The sequence below is a fragment of the Lethenteron reissneri genome, chromosome 23 (genome assembly GCF_015708825.2).
Source record: "Lethenteron reissneri isolate LAM-NWPU_2019-01 chromosome 23, ASM1570882v1, whole genome shotgun sequence".
NCBI lineage: Eukaryota > Metazoa > Chordata > Hyperoartia > Petromyzontiformes > Petromyzontidae > Lethenteron > Lethenteron reissneri.
The window spans coordinates 22,595,091-22,618,500 of NC_083801.1; the positions used below are offsets into that span (position 1 = coordinate 22,595,091).

The window sequence follows — 23,410 nt, forward strand, 5'->3', positions numbered from 1 at the left end:
ATAGCAATGCTCGCCTGCTCACTCTTCACCAGCCCGCTCCCTCCACGAATCGTTCCCCACCCCGTAGCCGTGGCTGGTGCTCGTGTTGTTGTGTGGGTGCGGACTGTGGTTGCGCTTGGCTGTGGCTCTGTATTAGTGTACTCACGCCAAATCCAAACGCTGACGCACTGGAGCGCATAGCAGACACCGCTGTGAAGGGAACACATTGGTGCACACTGCATTGACAGTTCACGGACGATCGAGGCAATCGTTGTCAGCCAACACAAAGGCCACCGTCGCCTTTCCAGCCCCGTGCTGATTCGTTACACAACGCACCAGGTACGCGTTTGAGTCATCCTTAGGGAGGCCCAGGATCGCTTCAGACATCCCGCGCCACTGATGTTCGCCGTAGCCGTAAACCGAACGTGGATAACCAGCCAGATGTGTAGCCTATTGTACACACCACGACACTACCGCTCGCCACACAAAACAAAGATCCCCAATGCAGTATCGCCTTAACAGGGGTGGTGTGGCCAGTTCCACGCCCGGCCGCCTTTGTCTCCCAAGTGCTGATGTTCACACATTGTACCAGGTACTCATGTAAGTCTGAGTACTGACAGGAGGGAGACCCAGGGGACCGGTTCAGACAATCGCCACTGTCGTACTGCGAACGGGAATGGAACTCGGGTCGCCGGGATAAAAGCGCAGTGCGCTAAACACCGCTGCTTTAACACTTCCCGGACACACACAGACACACACCCACTAATCAGAGTCATATGTGCAATCACGGCCAGGTGGCAGGGTCGTCCATCAGCGGCAGGACGCACGTGGACGAATGAATCTCGACGAGATGCGGATGGGTTTCGTGCACGCGTCGTTCACGAGGAGGGGGGCATCCTCCGTGCGCTCTGCCCACCACGGCGAGCACGTGGTTGTTGATGTGGCACGCCGATATATGACGGGGTGAGTGTGTGACGAGTGAGTCGTTTGGAGCGCGCGGCTTAACGCAATGTCAAATCGTATTTGTTGACAGTCCTGCTACGTTGGAAGGGGTACGCAAGCAAAATAAAATAAAACAAAACTCTACACCGTGACCTAAAAAGTAAAAAATAGGCGACGTTTTGGGGAATGGCCCTCATATATTAGCATATTGTACTCAATAATACATTATCCTATCATATATATCTCGCACCTCCGATTAGCACTGCTGGCTACATACGGTGCCAAAGAAGTTACACATACATAGATCATCGGTGATTCATAAATAATTCACCTGGAGTGTGACACAAAAGTCAATAAAAAGCCAGAAAAGCCCCGGGCATCTCTCTACTCCGAAGAAGAACAATTGCCAGAAACGTCAGCCTATTATATATATACAAAAACATTTTTAAGACAGCGATAATGACTAACAATGCGAGTTTCTTGTTTTCAATTTATATTTGCGTGCCTATTCTTAGGTGTTTTCGGTAAAGTCACGTAGGTAAAACATCAAAATTAATAAAAAGAATAAAATAAAAATAAAGATCACGACGTTTCGGAGGCAACACAAGTCTCCGTCATCAGGTGGGACAGTCACAGCCAGATCAGCTGCATCAAGTGAGGCAATGATTCAAGATGTAATCCCTTAAAAGCGAGTTGAGGGGGGGGAGGAGAGGGGGGGGCTCATCAGAATGTGGTAGCCAATGAATGGAAAGTATCGGGAGAGAAGGGCCAACAAAAAGGTGGGCCCTTCTCTCCCGATACTTTCCATTCATTGGCTACCACATTCTGATGAGCCCCCCCCCTCTCCTCCCCCCCTCAACTCGCTTTTAAGGGATTACATCTTGAATCATTGCCTCACTTGATGCAGCTGATCTGGCTGTGACTGTCCCACCTGATGACGGAGACTTGTGTTGCCTCCGAAACGTCGTGATCTTTATTTTTATTTTATTCTTTTTATTAATTTTGATGTTTTACCTACGTGACTTTACCGAAAACACCTAAGAATATGATTCCTTGCAGTCACGAAAGCTTCAAGTCTAGAATTTGCGTGCCTGTACAACACTAGAGACAGGAAGAAGCGCTCACTGATCAGGGGGAAAAGCAAATCAGAGAAATAATATAAACCGTAGAGAAAAATAAAGTGGGCTTGGGCAGGCAGGCCACATCATTGTTAGAAGGACGAGCCTGGTGATGGAATAGCAGGCAAAGCAACGAACATGCTAGAGAAGACTATCACAGGAATGAGGCGACGAGCTAAGATCATTAACCGGCATGAGATGAACTTTGGCATCGCAGCGCCATTTGGTAATGGCGTGAGCCCGAGACAGATCTTCATTCAGCAGTGGAAAGACCATAGCTAATGATGGTAATGATGTACATCACTGGCAATGGAGCATCTTATTTTTTGTACGGTGTAATGAATAAAGTGCAACTGTGTACACATTGGCGTGCGCGCGCGCACACACACCTACATGCAGTATTCCTGTTCTACTTTCCAGCACATCTCGATTGTGAGCTATTCTAAGCTGTTGTTCTGTTGCGCGAGCCTTGCCCGGGAGCAACATGTGCCGTGATGGCCGTGCGGGCAGCAAAAGGAAGTTTCGAGAGGGGTCGGGGGGGTAGGAGACCGACCAGGGACCACAGTGGGAGTCTAGGGGTGGGTGGGTGGGGGTCTGGGGGTGGGTGGGTGGGGGAGCGAGGCCTTCACCCTCAAATCTCATCCCAGTCGCTTGAAAAATACAACCCACGCAGGCAGCCGTCATGTGATATCGTCATGTGATATCGTCATGTGACATCGAGCAGCACGGCATGGTCGTGACCAGTGAGGCCATCCCTGGAATTGAGTCCGTGGGCCAGAACAGAAATCAGTACCACCCGGGGTAAGACCGATTCAATGCTACCGATGTATTTGTACGACCAATGCGAGTGAATTATTTGACAACCTCACTCATTTCAGAATCAGAAGATGTATTTGTACTGGAGGAAGCTGATGAGCTATAAAGCTCTTTCCCACAGATGTCCAGTAGATAACCATCATAATTCACTGGTATTGGCCACATAAGGAAACTGGAAACGCGAAAGTCATGCCACCTCAGGTTCTGTTGGGTTTAATTTGGCACAGGTAAAGCACATTGGGCAATACGTACTTATTTCGATGGGGGCCTGGTTACACTTTTGGAAACCTGGCTACAGCCAAAAATAACACGAACAAAAGAATAAAAACGACGACTGGACATGGTGAAGTTTCCAAATGGCAAGGCCGTGCAGTTTGATGAATTGTCAGAGTTGAAATCACGAATTAGACCGATTTTAAGAATTGATTGTTTGTTCCCCCATTGTTTGTGCCATTTCGTTTACCCAGGGCACTCTTGCAAATGAGACGCAGGCTGGTCTCTTGAGTTCTCATCTCGTTAAATAAATTTAACTTTAAACTTGTACTGCCTGTCTCGTATGCTCAATATGGTTTCGCCTTGCAGATAATTTCCATATAATGCCGATAAATCGCATATCAATTAACAGACGCATGATTTGTTGCTTGCATCACGAGCGAAATAATTAATTTCACAAATGGGTGAATCCTCGCACGCCGAGTGGCCAGCCAGTTGAGAGAGCGCAAGTTGGAATTGTACCGATTAAAAAAACATTCATATTTATATCCATCGATCTATCTCGGAAAGCCTCATCGCTCAAGTAACCACCACGACCCACCCACACGGGGTGGAGAAGCCCTTCATTAGGTTCTGGCAAGTTGCAGTTTCGCAGCGCAAGACGCCCAAGCACCAGCACAGTGCAGGAGATGCACTCACGACGGGATGACGTCTTGGCGTCTCGCCAGCTGCAGGGAACATCTTATGATTATTTGAATGGGGAAAAAAGTGTCCGCGTAAACTCACGCTTGTCAGCCACGTGCACTTGATATTCCGCACGCGACTGCGGGGTTTTGGCAAGGTTGGGGCGCTCGGTGAGTGGGTGTCAGCCATCCGGTCTGTTGGGTTTTGGAGTAATCTCGCCTCAACGGAATAACAGAAACAAAAGGAAGACTTTCGTTTCGTTGCGCTACGTGTGGTTGTGAATAGAAGGCTATGTGGATGTGTATTGTGTGCAGTACGTATATGTTTGTTAATGCATTACCATGAGAAGGTGAAGCGGTGGTTTGCGCGCTGTCCTACGAAACCGGCAGTCTGAATTCGATTCCTCGCCAAGGTTGACGTCAGTGGCGAGTCATTTGTGAACAGGTTCTGGACCTCCCCTAGGTTGGGTCAGCCTTAAGTGAGTACCTGGTGTGTGTCAACGTCAGCATTAGCGAGACAAAGGCCGTGGTGCTCGCCTCGCCATCAGGCGAATGAGGGTTCATTGTGCGCGGTGGAGCTTGGATGCTGCACCTGCCAGTCACCCTCTGTGTGTTGTGGCCTTCGTAACCTGGGGCGTGGGCCCTCCTCTTTGCAGGGTTAGGGCTGTGTGGCCTGCACTGGAGCCCACCACAACAGAAAGGTTGAGAACCACTGGTGTAAGCAGTTGCTGTGTTCAACACCATAACCCCAAAGCAGCTGGTTAACCAGTGACTAGTGATAGCCAACCAGCCACTAGTACCAGCCAAGCAGCCCCTAGTGATAGCCAACCAGCAACTAATACCAGCCACTAATACCAGCCAAGCAGCCCCGAGTGATAGCCAATCAGCCACTAGTGATAGCCAACCAGCCACTAATACCAGCCACTAATACCAGCCACTAATACCAGCCAAGCAACCCCTAGTGATAGCCAATCAGCCCCTAGTGATAGCCAACCAGCCACTAATACCAGCCACTAATACCAGCCACTAGTACCAGCCAAGCAGCCCCTAGTGATAGCCAACCAGCCACTAATACCAGCCACTAATACCAGCCACTAATACCAGCCAAGCAGCCCCTAGTGATAGCCAATCAGCCACTAGTGATAGCCAAGCAGCCCCTAGTGATAGCCAACCGGCCACTAATACCAGCCACTAATACCAGCCAAGCAGCCCCTAGTGATAGCCAATCAGCCGCTAGTGATAGCCAAGCAGCCCCTAGTGATAGCCAACCAGCCACTAATACCAGCCACTAATACCAGCCACTAATACCAGCCAAGCAGCCCCTAGTGATAGCCAATCAGCCACTAGTGATAGCCAACCAGCCACTAATACCAGCCACTAATACCAGCCAAGCAGCCTCTAGTGATAGCCAATCAGCCACTAGTGATAGCCAACCAGCCACTAATACCAGCCACTAATACCAGCCAAGCAGCCCCTAGTGATAGCCAATCAGCCGCTAGTGATAGCCAAGCAGCCCCTAGTGATAGCCAACAAGCCACTAATACCAGCCACTAATACCAGCCACTAATACCAGCCACTAATACCAGCCACTAATACCAGCCAAGCAGCCCCTAGTGATAGCCAATCAGCCACTAGTGACAGCCAAGCAGCCGCTAGTGATAGCCAACCAGCCACTAATACCAGCCAATAATACCAGCCACTAGTATCAGCCAAGCAGCCGCTAGTGATAGCCACTAGCCACTAGTGATAGCCAAGCAGCCACTAGTGATAGCCACTAGTGATAACCACTAGTGATAGCCAACCAGCCACTAGTGATAGCCACTAGTGATAGCCAAGCAGCCACTAGTGATAGCCACTAGTGATAACCACTAGTGATAGCCAAGCAGCCACTAGCACAAACTCCCCCAGTGGCCCTAATGGGGCTAAGGTGTATGCAGTTACGGGTAGCGCACGCTTACCAACCACATGCTATCGCTACACATCGTTGTGATCAACTAATCAGCCAACCCCCTCCCGCCTCACCACCCCCCCTCCCCAGCTCCGAATCCTTACTGAAGGCGGCGACGGCGAGGGCGAGCGTGATGAAGATGGACAGCCACGAGACGACGAGCGCCTTGCGCCGGTAGTTCTGCGCCTCCTGCGGCTTGAGCCGTTGGCTGCTCTCCAGCAGCCCTGCACCGCACCGCCGAGGGACACCGCCACGCGGATCAACAACCATGGCACAGATCAACAACCATCGCACGGATTAACAACCATGGCACAGATCAACAACCATCGCACAGATCAACAACCATGGCACAGATCAACAACCATGGCACAGATCAACAACCATCGCACGGATTAACAACCATGGCACAGATCAACAACCATCGCACGGATTAACAACCATGGCACAGATCAACAACCATCGCACGGCACCACCGAACAGAGACGGGCACCGCATCGCACGCTTTAAGATGCGCTTCTTCTGCGGCCGTCTGGAACGCTCTTCCTTCCGATGTTAGGACGCCACTGGGAGGTGTGCACCTTTAAATCGTCATCATCATCATCTACATTGACAAACTCGATTCTCTAGAACTGCTTCTTGTGTTTAGTTTGTTGTCCTTTCCCCGCACCACCGATCAGCGCGGTTGGCTACGTACGGTACGAAAGGGGTTCAACATGGTCCTGTGAAAAGAATAACAAGTCAGTACACGCAGGGCCGGATTAAACCAGAGGCTAATAGGGCCTTCGGACCTCATGTTTTGTCGGCTCTCCTTTAGGCCCTTCATTCCATGTTGAAGTAACAGCTAAGTGACGGTAGCACGACCATCGGAAATGTTTAAGTCTTAGAATGACGACATCATTCGTGACTTTGCCACAGGAGCTAAAGCTAGGGGGGGATGAAATGTTAGAAGACATGAGTGTAGTGAGTGATGTATATTTGATGATGTTCACCTTGAGTCGAATACCTTTTTCAATATATATAATATTTTATGACGTCATCTTTTGCAACATGTAAGACTGTACACACTGAGGCTCTTCCTATTATCCTGAGGCCCTCAAACCCACTCCGGCCCTGGGTCCACGGCATTGCTGCTTTGCATTGAACGCCGCTCCCCCGTCTAAAGTCACGGCGTGCTCTGGCCAACGACGTCTGGTAAACCAACAGCATTTGTTGAGCAAGGCCGACTGCTGATGAGACCAAAAATGTCGAAACCAGTGCAGAGTTTTCTTGCCTTAAACGAATTCTGCTGGCTAATATTGGCCTGCAAAGCCAATAGGCGGATGGCCTAATATATGTACGTGTAAAGACAGCATTAAGTTCTGCTTATATACTTTATGCCAATAAAATTAAGAGTTCCCGCACAGCCCATAGTACCTTATTTCGATTATAAGACACACTCTCGTTTATCATATTTTAAATAACAACTTGGACATGCGTATTATATTCTGGTAGGTGTGTGTATGACCATATTTGTGTAACGTTACTGATACTTGGGCACGAGTTTGAGGTGCGTCTTACTTTCCGGAGCATCTTATAATCCAGAACACACGGTAACCTCACGTAGGCCATGTCAACAGCAGAGGGCAGTGCATAGTAACCCCGGTTGTGCTGTATTTCTATGCTTCCACGTGCATGCTTCCTGGCCCTCAACAGCCGCCACTGACCAGCGTGGTGAAGTATGGTCAAATGACCATCACGAGACCAACACGGTTTCCGGAGGCCCTCTTCCAGCAGTGGAGTGACAAAACACCGTGCACGTACAGAAGCGGGGTTTCCACCTCTGCATTATAACAAGAAATGTATGAAGGTGACGTGCTTCAAAAGCATTTCCTAATGAGTAGGTGCTTGGGATAAAGGTTGTCAAATGACCCAAGCTGCTTAAGAGCCAAACAGTCTCGAATTATGATGCACAGGTGGTACCACAACTGCAGTTTGATTAGATGTAACGATTCGCTTCAAGAATAGATACATTATTTTGGAAAAAATCTGGCGTTACCAATTATTATTGGCAGTGGTGCACAAATAAGGTAAATATATAGGTGATAATTTGCGTAATGGTCCTTCTATGCACATGAATGAGATAATATATGCTGGGATATTTTTTGTCTCTGGCTCATTCTGTCTCATCTGTGGCCTACAATCTATTGGACCATCAACCAAAATTCCATCATAAATGTACACATTCTGCATTGTGATCTTCAGAAATTCATTGGCACGTGACCCGAACAATATATCATGAGCATAATAATTAATTTTAATCTGTGATCAAAAGGCGATAACCCACAAGTTGTCCTGAAAATCGGCTTTTGTTGCCAGGCAGCAGATTAAGCAGATGAAACATCAAATATCAGTTAATTGCACAGTCATCTGTGCAGAGATTATAAAAACGGATTATAGAGTGTGCCAATGAAGCTATCATGGGTTGGCTTAATATAAATGTGGGTGATAATTAGGATTGTTAAAAAAGAATTGCAGTTAACCTGTAAACACAGCAAAAAAGTGAAAACCCAGTGACCAGTTTTCCTGGCATATAAAAAATATCTGGAGCAAGAAGCATCACAGTTTTGTTTTTATATTTTTAACCAAAAAAACGAAGAGAGCTGTCACGGTGGTGTAACGGTCAGCACACTCGACTCGCAATGCAGAGGTCGCCAGTTCAATTCCATCTTCCAGTACGGCAGTCGGAACAAATTGAGCAAGTTCCAATCATTACTAAAATTACACTCGGAAACGGTTGGCGGTTCCTGACTTTTGTAACCGTTCATCGATTGTGAAAAAGGGTACTGGTCTACCGCATATAGTTTAACAACGGAAAAAAACCTAAGAATATTAACAACGGGAGTTATAATATTTGTCTAAGGGCACTCCCCCCCCCCCAACGTCACATGCCCCCCTCCCCCCCCCGAAATCGTTGAATTTAAATCCACCCAGCACTGGTGGCACACGCCAATGACCCATCGCTGTGGAAACATCAAGGGGTTGGTCGCTCACACACACATGTGTAAAACTCCATAACCCTCTGGCAAGTGAGGTGACAGAAAGATGGCAGGGCAGCAAGTGGGTTCATGAAAACCGTATGTGCGGACCTTTGAGGGTTGTAACCTTGTGGATTATTTCGGTGTTCTCCAGATTAGTTCCTGCATAAAGCACTCCGTTATGAGGAATTGGCCAAACATCATGATGCATGCTCTCCCTGACACGTTGATCAGGACGTTTATTGGCTGATGGGAGTTTTTATTTGCAAGTAAACACATTATTCCTGGTTTATTATAATTATTTGTTGTGACCACAATCTAATAATACAGTGCACGATGTGTTTTCTAAAGTTTGTAATTGAAAAACGTTTGTAGATGTTTTTTGTGCGGTGGTGAAAATTAGTCGTCTGTTGTTTGCAGGTCAACAGTGTTGATCGCGTTGATGGACTGGATCGTGCCATGTGAATGTGGAATTTCCACCACTGGGTCAGAATGCTCGTCTGAGCAGGGAGACACTAGCTATTGAACCATAATAATCATTATTATTATTCAGCTGATTGAATTCAAATCGCGACACTTGGGGTGCAATTCAACGTATGGTCATATTTGAAGTTGGATAACTCCATGCGCAATTACACATTTAATATTTGTACCACCTCAGGTCAGATAATAAATTGCTTCATCCTATGTAAGCATGTATGTTGAAATTGGAGAATTCATCAGAATTCACCACATTCTGTTGATGATTTTTTTAAAGATTGGTCAACGCTAAATCATACGCTGCGCTGGGGTTTATGGAATTCATGAATCACAGTACGGTAATGTTACAGCATAATAGCGTTACATCATAATAGCGTTACACCATAATAACATTACACCATAATAACATTACACCATAATAAAAGACGACATGCAACGTATCCTGTGAATCCAAAGCAGTTATTCAACTTGTCAGTACCACGTGCTTACACTTCGTGAGCCACCGGACTGCGCTGTCGGCTGCTCGAGTTACCCCCCCTGCCCCCTGCCCCCCAGGCACCTTCAGCGCTGCGTGCCCGTGATTTTGTTTGTCAGCATCACGGTCTTGACCTTTCCTGACCTTTTCCTCGCGAGAATTTCCGAGAAAGTCCTACTCGCAAGGATTTCTGGGAAAGATTGCCCGGCCTGATTTGTAATGAAAACTCGAAGAACTACAAATAAATATCTTCTTGGTTCTTTCGGTAAAGTCACGTAGAAGGGAAGTAATAAAATAATAAAAATAAAACATAATAAAACAGTGAGAATTGTTTGATTATGTTTTATTTTTATTTTTATTATTTTATTACTTCCCTTCTACGTGACTTTACCGAAAGAACCAAGAAGATGAATCCCTGCAGTCACGAAAGCTTTAAATCGAAATTTTATTATGTTTTATTTTTATTATTTTATTACTTCCCTTCTACGTGACTTTACCGAAAGAACCAAGAAGATGAATCCCTGCAGTCACGAAAGCTTTAAATCGAAATTTTATTATGTTTTATTTTTATTATTTTATTATTTCCCTTCTACGTGACTTTACCGAAAGAACCAAGAAGATGAATCCCTGCTGCAGTCACGAAAGAAGCTTTAAATCGAAAAATACAAATAAATAAATTACGGAAATGTCACTTTTTTACCGACTTGAGTTGTCCACCGAACTCGACTTCAGGCCGACTCGTGGTGGACTAACTTAGCTGCATGTCAAGCCTTGGTGTTCGTTGTACATTTTGAAACAGGTTTATAAACCACAGGTGGTGATTGTAAACGCTGACCACTGCAATTATATCACATATTTAGTCGCTACCGGTTAAAATGGTACCCTCCACAGGTTGTCACCAACTTCTGTTAATTCTCAACAAGCCACATTGAGACCAGGCTGACACACAAGCACACAAAGGTCTGGCAACGTGTCCTGTCCACGACAAAAAATATTCGCACACTTTTCAACAGCAACAACAAATGTTATAAAATTACGATTCTTAATTATGTTTTCAAAATGTTCCGCATGGTATTTTTTTACGTGCACGTTTGTGTTTGTTTACACTTCGTGTAATTTGCTGTTTCACGTTACCAATGTGAACCAGGTCTCCACTCAAAAAAGACTTTTGGTCCCAATGGGCTCTCAGCGGCTAACAAAGATCTGCAATTGCAGGTACGGCATCACCCTACCACACGCGCCACCGCACCCCATCAGCACGGCAGCTGAGACGATGGGCAGGCCCTCAAGTCCACCTTGTGGAGTAGAGTGTGGGCATTCCCACCGCTCCCAAGACGTCTCTAGAGCTCCGTCTAGCGCAGTGTTCTTCATCGTGCTGCTGTCAAACCCCAATGGTTACAAAAGTGTGGCGGCACTCACGCTGATGATGTCTTATCGGCGTTAGTGCCCCCCCCCCCCCTCTCTTTCAAAATTAGTGAAGAACACTGGTCTAGCGGATGCCCTTCCGCCAGCAATGGCGTGCGTCATCTAATTTGCATGCAAATGCAGGGGTGCACCTTTACCTCCTTCGTGTATGCAACGTCCGGACCACAGTCACAAGGTGCTTGCGTGAGTGGAGCTGCGTGCTGCGCTGTGCACCCCGGTGCGTCACGTCCACTCACCGAGTCTCTCCAAGCTCTCCTCGCCAAACAACCGCGCTCTGCTATCGCCACTTTTCAGCATCATGGTGCCAGGTGTACGCGCCCTTGGGGGTCTCCTGATTGTTTTGTCCTCAGAGCCCGTAGCTCGCTAGTCGCCGTGGCTGCCGGCGGCGCCAATCCACAGCCGCTCACGCAGGGAACTTGGCCGAGTTGGTCTCCCCGCTCGTGGGCCGCGTGTCGGGCGCCACGAGGCGCAGAGATGGCAACGGCGAGAAGATGGGTGGATCGCGGGGGATGGCGCTGATGTATTTATGTAAGTTGCTTACTTATTAATTTATTTATTCGCTTGCTTACTCTTCTTGTAACCGCCTCGCAGCGTCTGTGTACTTATTAAGTTTGAGCGCGGGCAGGGGGGGGGAAGATAAAAGTGACACTCGGGCTCCAAGAATTTCTCTTCGGGGCCTTGCACCGACGAGCGAACAGCGCTTGCCACGCGCGCACAAATTGCATTCCGAATCGTTCACTCCGGCGGCAGGGACCTATCGCATGGGGGTCACTGGATCCAGCTCCACCGAGTCACGCACTCGCAAAGGCCGTCCACGCCGCTCTAATTGCTGCCTTGCTGCACTTTGGCAGAAGCGGAGCTCCTCTTTCGGCACGAGCCTCTAGCTCCCAAATGTTTTTTTTCGGGTTATTAATGACCCTGAATGTGTCCGGTCTGCTCAGATCTCAAAAGCTAAACGGAGTTGACCCTCATTAGTACTCGGCAGACAACATGTGCCTGCGAACAGCACGTGTTGAATAATGCTTGGGTGAGCGAGATGCCCAGGAGATGTGAACATACAGATGTGAATTATCAAACACAATTACAAATGTATTTTGTTTAACCAGGTGATAAATCAAGGGACCAGAATAAGTTTAAATTATAATTAGTGACCTGGGGCATTAGTCCACCAATTTTGACCCTAATACCCGCACGCAATACGAAGGACATGAGGGGATCTTTAACGTCCACTGTTAAAACTGCTTTCTAGAACTGCTTCTAGTCTTTAGTGTTGTTGTCATCTGCATGGCTACGTCCGATACGCCTACACGTGGCACGTGTCGTCTTTCCGTGGCTCTTACATCCGCAGCGGCAGCAGCAGCGGCGCTGACGAGGGCAGTCGTTGGGTTCTAAGCGGGAACCTCTGAAACAAGCGGCAAACGCGCTGCTGCTACTGCTGATACTGCTGCTGCTGGGCCACATCACTAATTGCTCGAGCTTTTCATGTCGCCCCCTCGTGTGTGTGTATGTCTGTGTGTGTCTGTGTGTGTCTGTGTGTGTCTGGTGGGGAGCGGTAGTGCAGCGGTTAGCGCGTTGCGCTATGAACCCGGCGACACGAGTTCGATTCCCACTCACGGCCAACACCAGTGACGATTATCTGAACCGGTCCCGGGCCTCCCCTAGGTCGACTCAGCCTCGAATGAGTACCTGGTGCGGTGTGTAAACATTGCCACAAGGGAGACAAAGGCGGTCGGGCGTGGTGCTGGCCACCCACGCCCTCGTGTACCGTTCTGGCCTTCATAGGTGCTCGCTAACAGCACTTGCCCCTACAGTCTGTTAAGGCTATATGGGGGATCTTTGTCTTGTGTCTGTGTGTCTGTGTGTCTGTGTGTGTGTGTGTGTCTGTGTGTTTTCTCCAGCTACTCCCGTTTTTCCTCTCACGTGCCCAACACTCCTCAGTGGAATTGGCCACACGTCTCGGCGTAGCAGGACGCCTCCTGACAACAACATGAAAACGAGTCTCCAGACCGAGGCTTTTCTGGGTTAAATAAAAGCCCCGTTATTATAATTTACCACGACAGCGGGCCGAAAGTCTCGGCGACTAATTGCTCGCGGATGGAATATATCAAGCGAATCGGAGCTCTCGTCGTAGCGGCAACGAATTCCACATCGCCGCGTCGACTTCTACAGCGAAAACAGTCGCGCGACGCATCACCGCGGGGTGTGGGGGCGGGGGGGGGTGCTGGTGATGGATGTGGCATGGAGAGAGCCCCCCCCACCACCACCACCCCCACAGCCACCAGAGTTATATAACCACGAACACGCTGTGCATCATTACTAACACTCACAGCTACTCACTGCATGGTGGGGAGGTTCGTTCCCGTGACTTTCAAACACCTTCGGTGGGGGGGGGGGCACGTTCGGGTTGCTGACACTAATCTTTGGTCACGCGAGAGGTCTGCATGTAATTGACGGCTCAGAACTCCTTTAAAAGACAACAAATTACTGAGTGGTGTTTACATTCATAAAGCAGCGTTGTTGTCAGGTAGGAGACATCCCCCTCTAGGAGCCGATGAGTGCGGCCAAGGTGCAGGTTCGCTATCGCCCGCGGATGTTTTTTTAAGTGGTAGAGCCTCATGGGGCCGTCTGGAATGAACTCCCGCACCTCGTATAAGGAGCTCGCACTGTCCTGCAGAGGCCTGCAGCTTCAGAGAATATTGCAATAGACCTGACGAATATTCACAAGGTATTGTACCCGATACATGGTACAAGATTGTACCCTGCACATAACGTCGTACTCAAATAGTAAATGTTGTGGGTTTATTCTCCAACACACCGGTGTGCTAAACGAGTAACTAATTGGAACATCTTACCAATTTGCTGTGTCGTGTGGTGGCGGGTTTAACGGCACATTTATATTTACGCGATCTTACCCAAAACATCCCTCTATTATGGATAAGAAACAGGATAAAGGTCTCCCCATGCAGAGTCGGTCGTGGGGGTGGGGGCTTGTGTACCAATACTTCCACACGCGCTGGCCACGTGCGAGTTCGTGCATGAACGGGTGCTCGGGAACTGGCTCATGCGTCACTACCACTGGTGTTAGCCCAGCTCGGGATCGAACTCGGGTAGCCGGGTGCGTAGCTCATTGCGGTAGCCACTGTGACAGCACTCCTCTTATACATGTCGATATGCACCCCATACATAAAAGTCTGGATGGCTTAATTCAAAGTCGACGAAGAGATCTGAACAAAGATAACATTGGACATATTTAGTGGGGAGGGGTGGGAGGAGAGAAACACAGCTTGGCTTGATGATGAATTCCGACTGATAGACAATGAACTCCCCCTGCGGGGAAACTTCGAGACGTGCAACAAGTTCTTCGCGTTGATCGTTCGCACCCACGGGCCCGTGACATTTTGCGGCCGGATTCCTCTCCTCCTCCTTCTTGGCGGCACTCTCGCCCCGTCATCGCTCGCCAAGAGAGCCACCGGTGCGTAAAGTTCCCTGTCGGTGCGAATCATTAACCCCGAAGCGCATCGTCCAAAACTCCCAGCATCATAAATCCCCGTCCCATTCAAGGCGGCCGCAAGCAGCGCGGACGCGAATCGTCGAGTGAAGCAGCGGCGACGTGTGGAGTGCACGAGGTTTGGCAATGCGCAAGTGACACATCTGAGACAATGAACGCACAATGACCAGCGTGGTGAAGTATGGTCCATCAACCCCAGATGGTGGCCGCTAAATGGGGAGGACTTCATCCAGCAGTGGGTTAACAACCATTATGAGTATGATCGCTGTGCTTACATCGTGAACATGTGTGCAGCAGTGAGATATCCTGGACGATCTATTTATAGATAACCCACTGATTTCGAACGATCCTCTTTGTTTTCGTCTCAATGGCTGATTGAATATGGCGAATGTCGTGGCTCCGTATGTTAGAGAGGAGAGCGTTAGAAGACTGGATACGTGAATTCAGATTGGTGGGAACGCGTGCAGGTGTTTGAAACAACAAGTTATTTTCTACATAGCTTAGTGGGGTACCTATAAATGGACCACCCAGCATATATGTAAACACAACATTGAGTGATGTAATCTCTTAGGAGCACACGGCGAGAAGCGGTCTGCGTTAGGCGTGAGGATTCTTTGCCGCAGAGATGCGTTGGCCTGTGTACATGTCCCGCATGGTGCGTTTAGCAACCATGAGGCACGTGCAGCAGCAGCAGCAGCGTGTACATCGGTGAGCTGGGAACGACGCGTTGTGTGGTGGGTGAGTGGCGAGGAACTTGGGGTTGGGGTCACTCTGGATGACTGCGATGAGACGGCTGTGCGAGGCACCTGTCTGGAGCCACTCGGGCCCATCCAGGTGCTGAAGGGGGTCCAGGGTGAGCCCGGGGTGGGGTTTGCTGCCCGCCTCTCCCTTGGGGCCCTGCCCATTGCTCTGGCCGGCAGCTTCCATCGCCTCCCGGAGCTGTGGAGGCAGGGAACAGAGCGCTGAGGGGTCCGGTCTGCGGCGAGCTTCGTCTCACGCCAACATGTCCGTGCAGCCCCCATAGAGAACAGGGCTGGTGACAGCAGCAGCACCGTTAGCACCTCGGACTACCACGGTTGGCTACGTATGGTGCGAAAGAAGTTCAAAATACATACGTAATAATCATATACTGCATTTATATCACCTGCAATGACAAAACCCGGAGCGGAGCTCACTGCTACTGGAACTGCATCCTTGGCATGGCCCTGCCTCGACTATTTTGCAGTGTTTTCTTTTCCATCATTCACGCTCTAATTTGCTAACCTCTGCATAACGTGGCTGCAGCAATGAAACAGACAACAGGAGAGCTGCTTTGGAATAGGGCTACTAGATCCAAACTAAATCAGCAGTGAACCCTGTCCACACGATCAACTAACCACGCTGCATGTGGAATAACATAACGTAACTGCACAAAATTGACACTAACGTGTATTTCCAACTGTTCGTCAATGAAAACCTCCCCGAATCTCAAAGCTCGTTTTGCTGGATTGTCCTGTGTTTGTGATGTCTGTCCAATACGTTATCAATTGTTTGGATATAAGCTACACAATGTAAGCGTAGGGTAATACATATTTAGCAAAATAAACAATGTCTCCTTCACATATGAGTCTTCACATTAAAACAACTAATTCTTACACAACCCGTCCGCCGCACGGCCTCATGGGAGTGTGCAACTTCAGCGGCATTTTTTTTCAAAAACAAGCAACTCTCTGGACCGGTCTCAACACTCAGCGTTGAATCGATGCTGGTGAACTGCCGCTGTTACAGGTGAGGACCCTCTCTTTACTGCCAGAGGGCCCTGCGGCCGATGGGGTTGTGTAGAATTGGTCGTTGGGCTTGTGACGGTTTCTTGCAGCCCTCTCACAGTTGGAGCTTGCGGCCGCCGCTCGTTTTGCCTCGACTCGCGCAACACCATCGCCTCACTGGCGTATCGACCAAGAGCGGCTATACGAAGCCCTCGACTTCGCCAGGTCGCTCGACATTTCACGTGCTCGCTGATAAAGATGAATTGCACCGTCGCTGACAGGCAGGGAACGCGATGTCACCGCGGCACCAAGACGGGGAGTGGGGGGGGAGCTTCAATTGCCAACGAGGAGGGAGACGCTTGAACACGTAGCAGGCTTTCGCGACCAATACCATCCACAATCGAGGTGGTTTTGGGTTAGAACGTGTAAATATATAAATGTTGTGTCGTTAAACCCGCCACCACCCGACACAGCCAACTAGTAAGGTTTGTCACGTAAACAGAACGTGACAATTCGTCACGAGTACAGCACACCGGTGTGTTGGAGAGCTAATTCACAACATTTACAATCTTGACTCTCGCATACCAAGATTGTAAATGCTGTGGCTTGGCTCTCCAACACACAGCCGGTTAGTGCCGTACTAGTAACGAATTGGCACGTTCTGTTTACGTGACAACCCTTACTTATTGGCTGTGTCGGGTGGTGGCGGGTTTAACGACGCATTTATATTTACGCGATGTAACCCAATAAAAAACAACCTATATTAAGGAGGAAGACGCGTAACACCGCCTTGTGATCTTTCCATGGGAGTCATAAAGTCAGCAACAACGAACACTGGACTCGCTCTCTCTCTCGTGACGTCCCTGCTGTGTAGCTGATGGCGAAGGTGCAGGCGCGGCGCTGCAGTGGCCTGCTCCTCGCACGCTGCTGGCGGAAGCCCTCCGCTAGAAGCAGCTCTGGAGAGAACATCTCTCGAGGGAGTTGTTTTTCTTGGCCTACTCTTCCGCGCTGGCAAGGCGTCTTGGAGGAAGTGGGAGTCACCTCACACTTCGCTCCAACGCAAAGTGGCCTGCGGTGGACTCACGTCACGCTGCCGCGGGTGCAGTGCAGAGGTGGATTTGACAGACTTGGCCATCACACCGCAGCAAAGTCCCTGCAGTGTGCTCATGAGCACCCCGCAGCAACACCCCTGTGGTGTGCTCATGAGCACCCCGCAGCAACACCCTGTGGTGTGCTCATGAGCAACACCCCTGTGGTGTGCTCATGAGCAACACCCCTGTGGTGTGCTCATGAGCACCCCGCAGCAACACCCTGTGGTGTGCTCATGAGCAACACCCCTGTGGTGTGCTCATGAGCAACACCCCTGTGGTGTGCTCATGAGCACCCCGCAGCAACACCCTGTGGTGTGCTCATGAGCAACACCCCTGTGGTGTGCTCATGAGCAACACCCCTGTGGTGTGCTCATGAGCACCCCGCAGCAACACCCTGTGGTGTGCTCATGAGCAACACCCCTGTGGTGTGCTCATGAGCAACACCCCTGTGGTGTGCTCATGAGCACCCCGCAGCAACACCCCTGTGGTGTGCTCATGAGCAACACCCCTGTGGTGTGCTCATGAGCACCCCGCAGCAACACCCCTGTGGTGTGCTCATGAGCACCCCGCAGCAACACCCCTGTGGTGTGCTCATGAGCAACACCCCTGTGGTGTGCTCATGAGCACCCCGCAGCAACACCCTGTGGTGTGCTCATGAGCAACACCCCTGTGGTGTGCTCATGAGCAACGTCCCTGCAGTGTGCTCATGAGCACCCCGCAGCAACATCCCTGTGGTTGATGTATTTTGTTTTACGTTTCTCCAGTGACTTCACCAGAGCACACATGAAGGTCAATTTAAAATGTAATTTTCTCAACAACTATATAACGAACCTAGTATGCGCTGATATGGAGCATTGCGGATAACAATTTGACAGACACGTATCTCCGGTGGCGTGAGCGGGAGCCTCTGCACATCTCTGCAGAGCGGTTCATGCTGCCCGCCAGCCTGTCGGGGCAATCGCGACAATTTCGAATGGCAAAATCGTTACGCTTTGCTGTTCGTGACGGCGAAATCAATAATAAACGAGGTACGGTCGTCTGCACTGTTAGTATATCAAGATAATAACACGATATGAACACAAAAGAACGAACCAAAAAGTATACAAATGAGACAGCAACACAAAGCCAAAAAGGAATCTATTATCAAATCGCGATCATGAATTGTGGCAATGCATCCATTTCCTGGTGGGCTGAATCCCGAACCTCAGATTAGCATGGTTGGCTACGTACGGTGCGAAAGAAGCTCAACATGTGTACAGACCTACGACCCAGCCACCACTCCCTTCCTGTAGGATGCTCCTTGCCCATAACATCTGGCAGTTCAGCAGCATTCAAGCAAGCCTGACGTGCCCACGTCGTGCCCACTGCCCAACACACTGGCGGTGCTGACGCGGTGATACATTAGGCACGTTTGATTCACGTGACACTTTTATTAATTGGCTGTCGGTTTGAGGAGGGTTTATGACACGCAGTTTTTTAGACGGCCTAACTCAAAAGAAACCAATTATGAATCAAGCCTGGCTCCGCTGACGAGACACTCTATGTCAAAACCTGACAGGGGTTTTGCTTCGACTAAATACATCCTGCTGAATATTACGCACTCCCAGAAGGACGTGGGGCCGATTGGTTGTGTTAACAATCATTTACGTTTTTACGTGAAAGAGATATATTTTCTGTTCTTTTTATATAATCCCTAAGACAACGCTTGTGGTTGTTTTCTTCCCGTGAGGGTCAGTGGGGATGGAGGTGCTCGCCGCGAGGTCGGTGATGGGGAGGTTGCGAGTTGTGACTGCTGCCACCGCAGGGGTGGGCGGTGTTGTTTATGTAACCGACAAACTTTCAGACATTTTTTGCTCATTTTTTTAATAACCCACATGTGCTGTCGATTTGAACTTCCCCATGTTACAACTAGAGACCAGGAGCTTCCGTTGTAGATAAACCTCACATGTATTCATGTGTGGAGGAGAAGATAAGGACAGTGTGTCACCGTATTCTGTGGATTAAGCGCCCTTTTTTCCAAGTATTTTAAAGCAAAATGTGAAGGGTTCGTCTTTTAATCCGGTAGCTGTGTGCGCGAGAGACCAGAGTCGTATAACTTCATAGACACGAGGCACACGTTTTAAGGCGCGTCTTACTTCCACAGATTCTTATAATCCGACGAATACTGAATAGCATACCTGCTGTGTGCGACTTCCCAATGAAAGGAAAACAAAAATATAAATATAAAAAAATAACTCCGAATTGTCACAATTAATCGAATAGCTTGGAATAGGAGGGGGGGGGGGTGAATCATCAGATGCAGAGTGATTCACACCTGACGGTGAAACTTGTCGCCACATTTACCACCCTGATTTTAAAACAAACGAGAAGCAGGATTTGTTGTCCCGAGTAGATGGGAGCGAAGGAGACGACGAGGAGGACGAGGAGGAGGAGTCTGCAGTGACAAGGCCCCGCGATGCTCGCCCCCTTGTGGTGCTCGATCGACATGTTTGTTTGTATGTTGAACTTCTTTCGCACCGTGCGTAGCCAACCGTGGCAATCGGATGCAATGCACAACGTTTGCCAATCTACTGCGGGATGCAGGCCTCCCCGCCACGTGTCGGGAATGGGAGTCTATTGGACTATACTTCACCACGCCGGTCAGTGCGGATTGGTGAAAGAGAGATCCGGTACTGGCTCAAATATCACTCGCCACGGATGTTGATTGACCTGTTGGGAAATTTAACTCAGCTCGTCGAGTTCATGGCAGCGTGTGCGCCATAACTGCTGCTGCTCATGACAATAGGAGTGGCCTTTACTTACCAAGGAGTCTCACTGAAGCTCAAGACTTTTTAAAGAGGGTCCTGCATTGGGATGTTTGGCCAATTCAATAAATGTTTGGCGTGTGGGAGGGTAACTGGAAACCATGGACAAACCCCACGCGTAAGTGGAAACAACACCCGAAGGTTCACACAGACGGACCCACGGGCCTGCTGCTGTACAGATATTTTCTGTCACCTTCACAGCCCAGCGAGTGGTAGCTTCACAAATCTCTACGCGATCCACCAATCCTTGAGTCAAAAACGATGGGACACTGCGCCGCTAATGTTGCTGGGTGCGAGGACTTAAACGAACGACACCGAAGGAGTAAGCGGTTCAATTCAATCACCGAAACACCTACAGTGGCTAGACTCGTACAAGTTGGTATCGATAGTTATTTTCGACGCCAGGAAAGGTTATGCAATATGCTCCCTCGGGCTAAAGGGTCGGAACTAACGAGACAGACAGGAGCGCGGGAGTACAAATACAGACCAAAGCAACGAGACGGAACCTGGCAGACGAGGCAATACAAATGAGACAGGCGTCACAGACAACAAGGACAGACTAGGCACGAGGCAGACGATACAAACGAGGCAGAACAACCCACAGCGGATAATATTCTCAATCAGTAAATAACGAAAACAAAAACATCACGACGTCAACATCGTACAGACAATACCAACGACACTAAACATCATCGGGACTTGAAAAGAATTGTGACTCGAAATCGCTACGATTAATCTAATTGCGCTGGGGGCGAGGGGCGGTAGCCGGCGGGGGGCTATGCCCGTGGCCTGTCACTCAGCGCTGGGGAGACAGCAACGACGGTCCGTGGATCGCCAGAAGAAGGCGGTACAGCAAGTGGACTAATCGCAATCTGTACCCATCTGTATGGGGATAGAGCGTTGCTCCCTTGCGTGCGTGGATTTTATCTGGGTGCTCCGGTTTCCTACCGCTTATATAAACCCCCATTAAACATACCTTCCATAATCACCCAGGAATGTCCTTAACGCTCGTGACGTCACTCCACATCGACCAGCACCCTCATTAATATTCATGAGTAGGTGACGTCCTCCAAATGGTCACCCCCCACCGCTCCTCATTAATAATCATGAGCAAATGACGTCACTCAACATCGACCAGCCCCCCTTATTAATAATCAAAAGCGCTAAGATACCAGTCAGCAACATCACTAAGGAGGAGCGCTTTGAGTTATTTCAATTAAAAAAGAGGGAAGATATCGTCATCCTCTCAGCCGACATGGGCAATGGCACGATCATCATGGACAAAAACGTGTACAATAACAACATTCAGGACCTACTTAATGATGGTAGCTACACAAACATTTTAAGAGATCCCACCAACAGCCTCGTTACTAAAACGAACAGTATCATCACTGATTCAGCTTCATGAATTGAACAGACCAAACGGTTTTCCTTAAAACCTTCTGCTGCTAGACCACCCAGACTATATGGCTTACTAAATATCCATAATGAAGGTACACCCCTTCATCACATCGTCTCCACCATTGGCTCATCCACCTACAAACTGGCCCGATATCTGTCTGAGACCTGGCATCCATTCACTGGTAAGACCACGTCTTCTGTACTTAACTCAGCTCACCTGGCATCGTCAATTAAAGACATCTCACTGTCCCCAGGTGATTTGCTCGTCAGTTTTGATGTAGTTTCTTTGTTCACCAAAGTTCCTGTGCCCGATACCATTGCAATAATTTAAGATTTGGTCCAACAAGGACTGAATGCTGATGTACCAGCTCTGGTGAGACACTGCCTCACCAATACATACTTCACTTGGAATGGAACATTCTACAAACAAACTGAAGACACCCCAATGGGTTCTCCCTTATCTCCGCTTGTGGCCAATATTTTCATGGAAAAAATTGAGATGGACGCCATCCAGGCATCCACTCTACGCCCGTCCTTGTGGAAGAGGCACGTAGATGACACGTTCGTCATTTGGCCACAAAGCCATCACCACAACCGTGAGGAAGGAGCCATCTGAAGATCCAATCAAAACCACCACCTTACCTTACATAGCAGGGATAACCAAAAAGATTTCCAAAATCTTGAACCAACACAAGATCCAGGTCCGATTTAACACAGTGCATAAAATTCGTGACCTGATCCCATCTGTGAAGGACAAGATTCCTGACATGCAATATCCCGGCGTCTACAAACTAAACTGTGTCTGCGGCAGTAGTTACATTGGGGAAACTAAATAACATGCCTCGGAACGTGTTCGTGAACATAAGGCGGATCTGAAACACGGCAGGACCAATACTTCTGCCGTGGCTGATCATTACTTTAATACAGCTGGCTCACTTGAAATGTATTTCTCTAAGACGATTATACTTTACAAGCCGACTGGCTATCAACAAAGATCATCAACCACTTTGGGTCATGAAAGCTGGGCGTACCACTGCACTAGACCTGCCGATCGACTGCGTGTGAGATATCAGGCATTATCAATTCACTGCAGGATGGAAGCATATTTATACGATAACATCCTTCGCCGTGTACAGTGCAGTGTGAACTATATTAAGACTTGGGAAAGTTTCAGGAAATTCCGAAGGACGGTTTTGGAAATCCGCCACTGCGAACCGACAGAAGTGGTGCCATCCTCAGGGACGTTCCCTGCCACAGGTTTTATAATACTGCGATTAATACAAATTGTCATACACCACAGTCCTTATACTAACTCGCCTCCCCTTTGTCATTCAACTCCTGAACCTTTTCATGCCGTATCAGTAATGTGGGTTGTTGGCCATACTTCACCACAGCTGCTCATTGTGGGTTGGTGAATAGGGGGGGGGGCAGGGTAGTTTATATATCGCCACTGATGTTAGCCGTGGTTGGAAATCGAACTTGCTTCGTCGGGTCCGTGACTAAGTGAGCTAAGCAACGCTTCGCTCGCAATTACCCATTAAACAATCATCACGAGACATGGTTTATCCACGGCTGGATGGGTGAAGCCCCCCCCCCCCCCCCCCACACACGACGGGTTATCTCTCGCGGTTTTGCGATGCCACAATCCATCTCTCTCCTGCACACGATACGTATGTCATCGATCTCATCTCCGTGTGTGTTGAACCTCTTTCGCACCATACGTAGCCAACAGCGCTAACCGGCGATCGTCCTCCTGGGCGCGTTCCCT

General features: G+C 49.0%; 1 protein-coding gene across 2 annotated transcripts in view; it reads right to left on the reverse strand.

Annotated features, from left to right (window-relative positions):
- The window catches only part of TMEM163 (transmembrane protein 163), a 36,116-nt gene that overhangs the window by 11,871 nt on the left and 835 nt on the right, over positions 1–23,410 (reverse strand). Inside the window, exons 2-4 of one of the 2 annotated variants that reach the window (XM_061557721.1) lie at positions 15,408–15,540; positions 5,804–5,923; positions 146–189 (exon numbers count right to left, since the gene is read on the reverse strand). In XM_061557721.1, coding sequence (XP_061413705.1) covers positions 146–189; positions 5,804–5,923; positions 15,408–15,528 — 285 coding nt within the window. In that variant the 5' untranslated portion in view covers positions 15,529–15,540. Of the gene's footprint in view, positions 1–145; positions 190–5,803; positions 5,924–11,329; positions 11,831–15,407; positions 15,541–23,410 lie in introns of those variants that run through there. The other variant, XM_061557722.1, reaches the window with a different exon arrangement.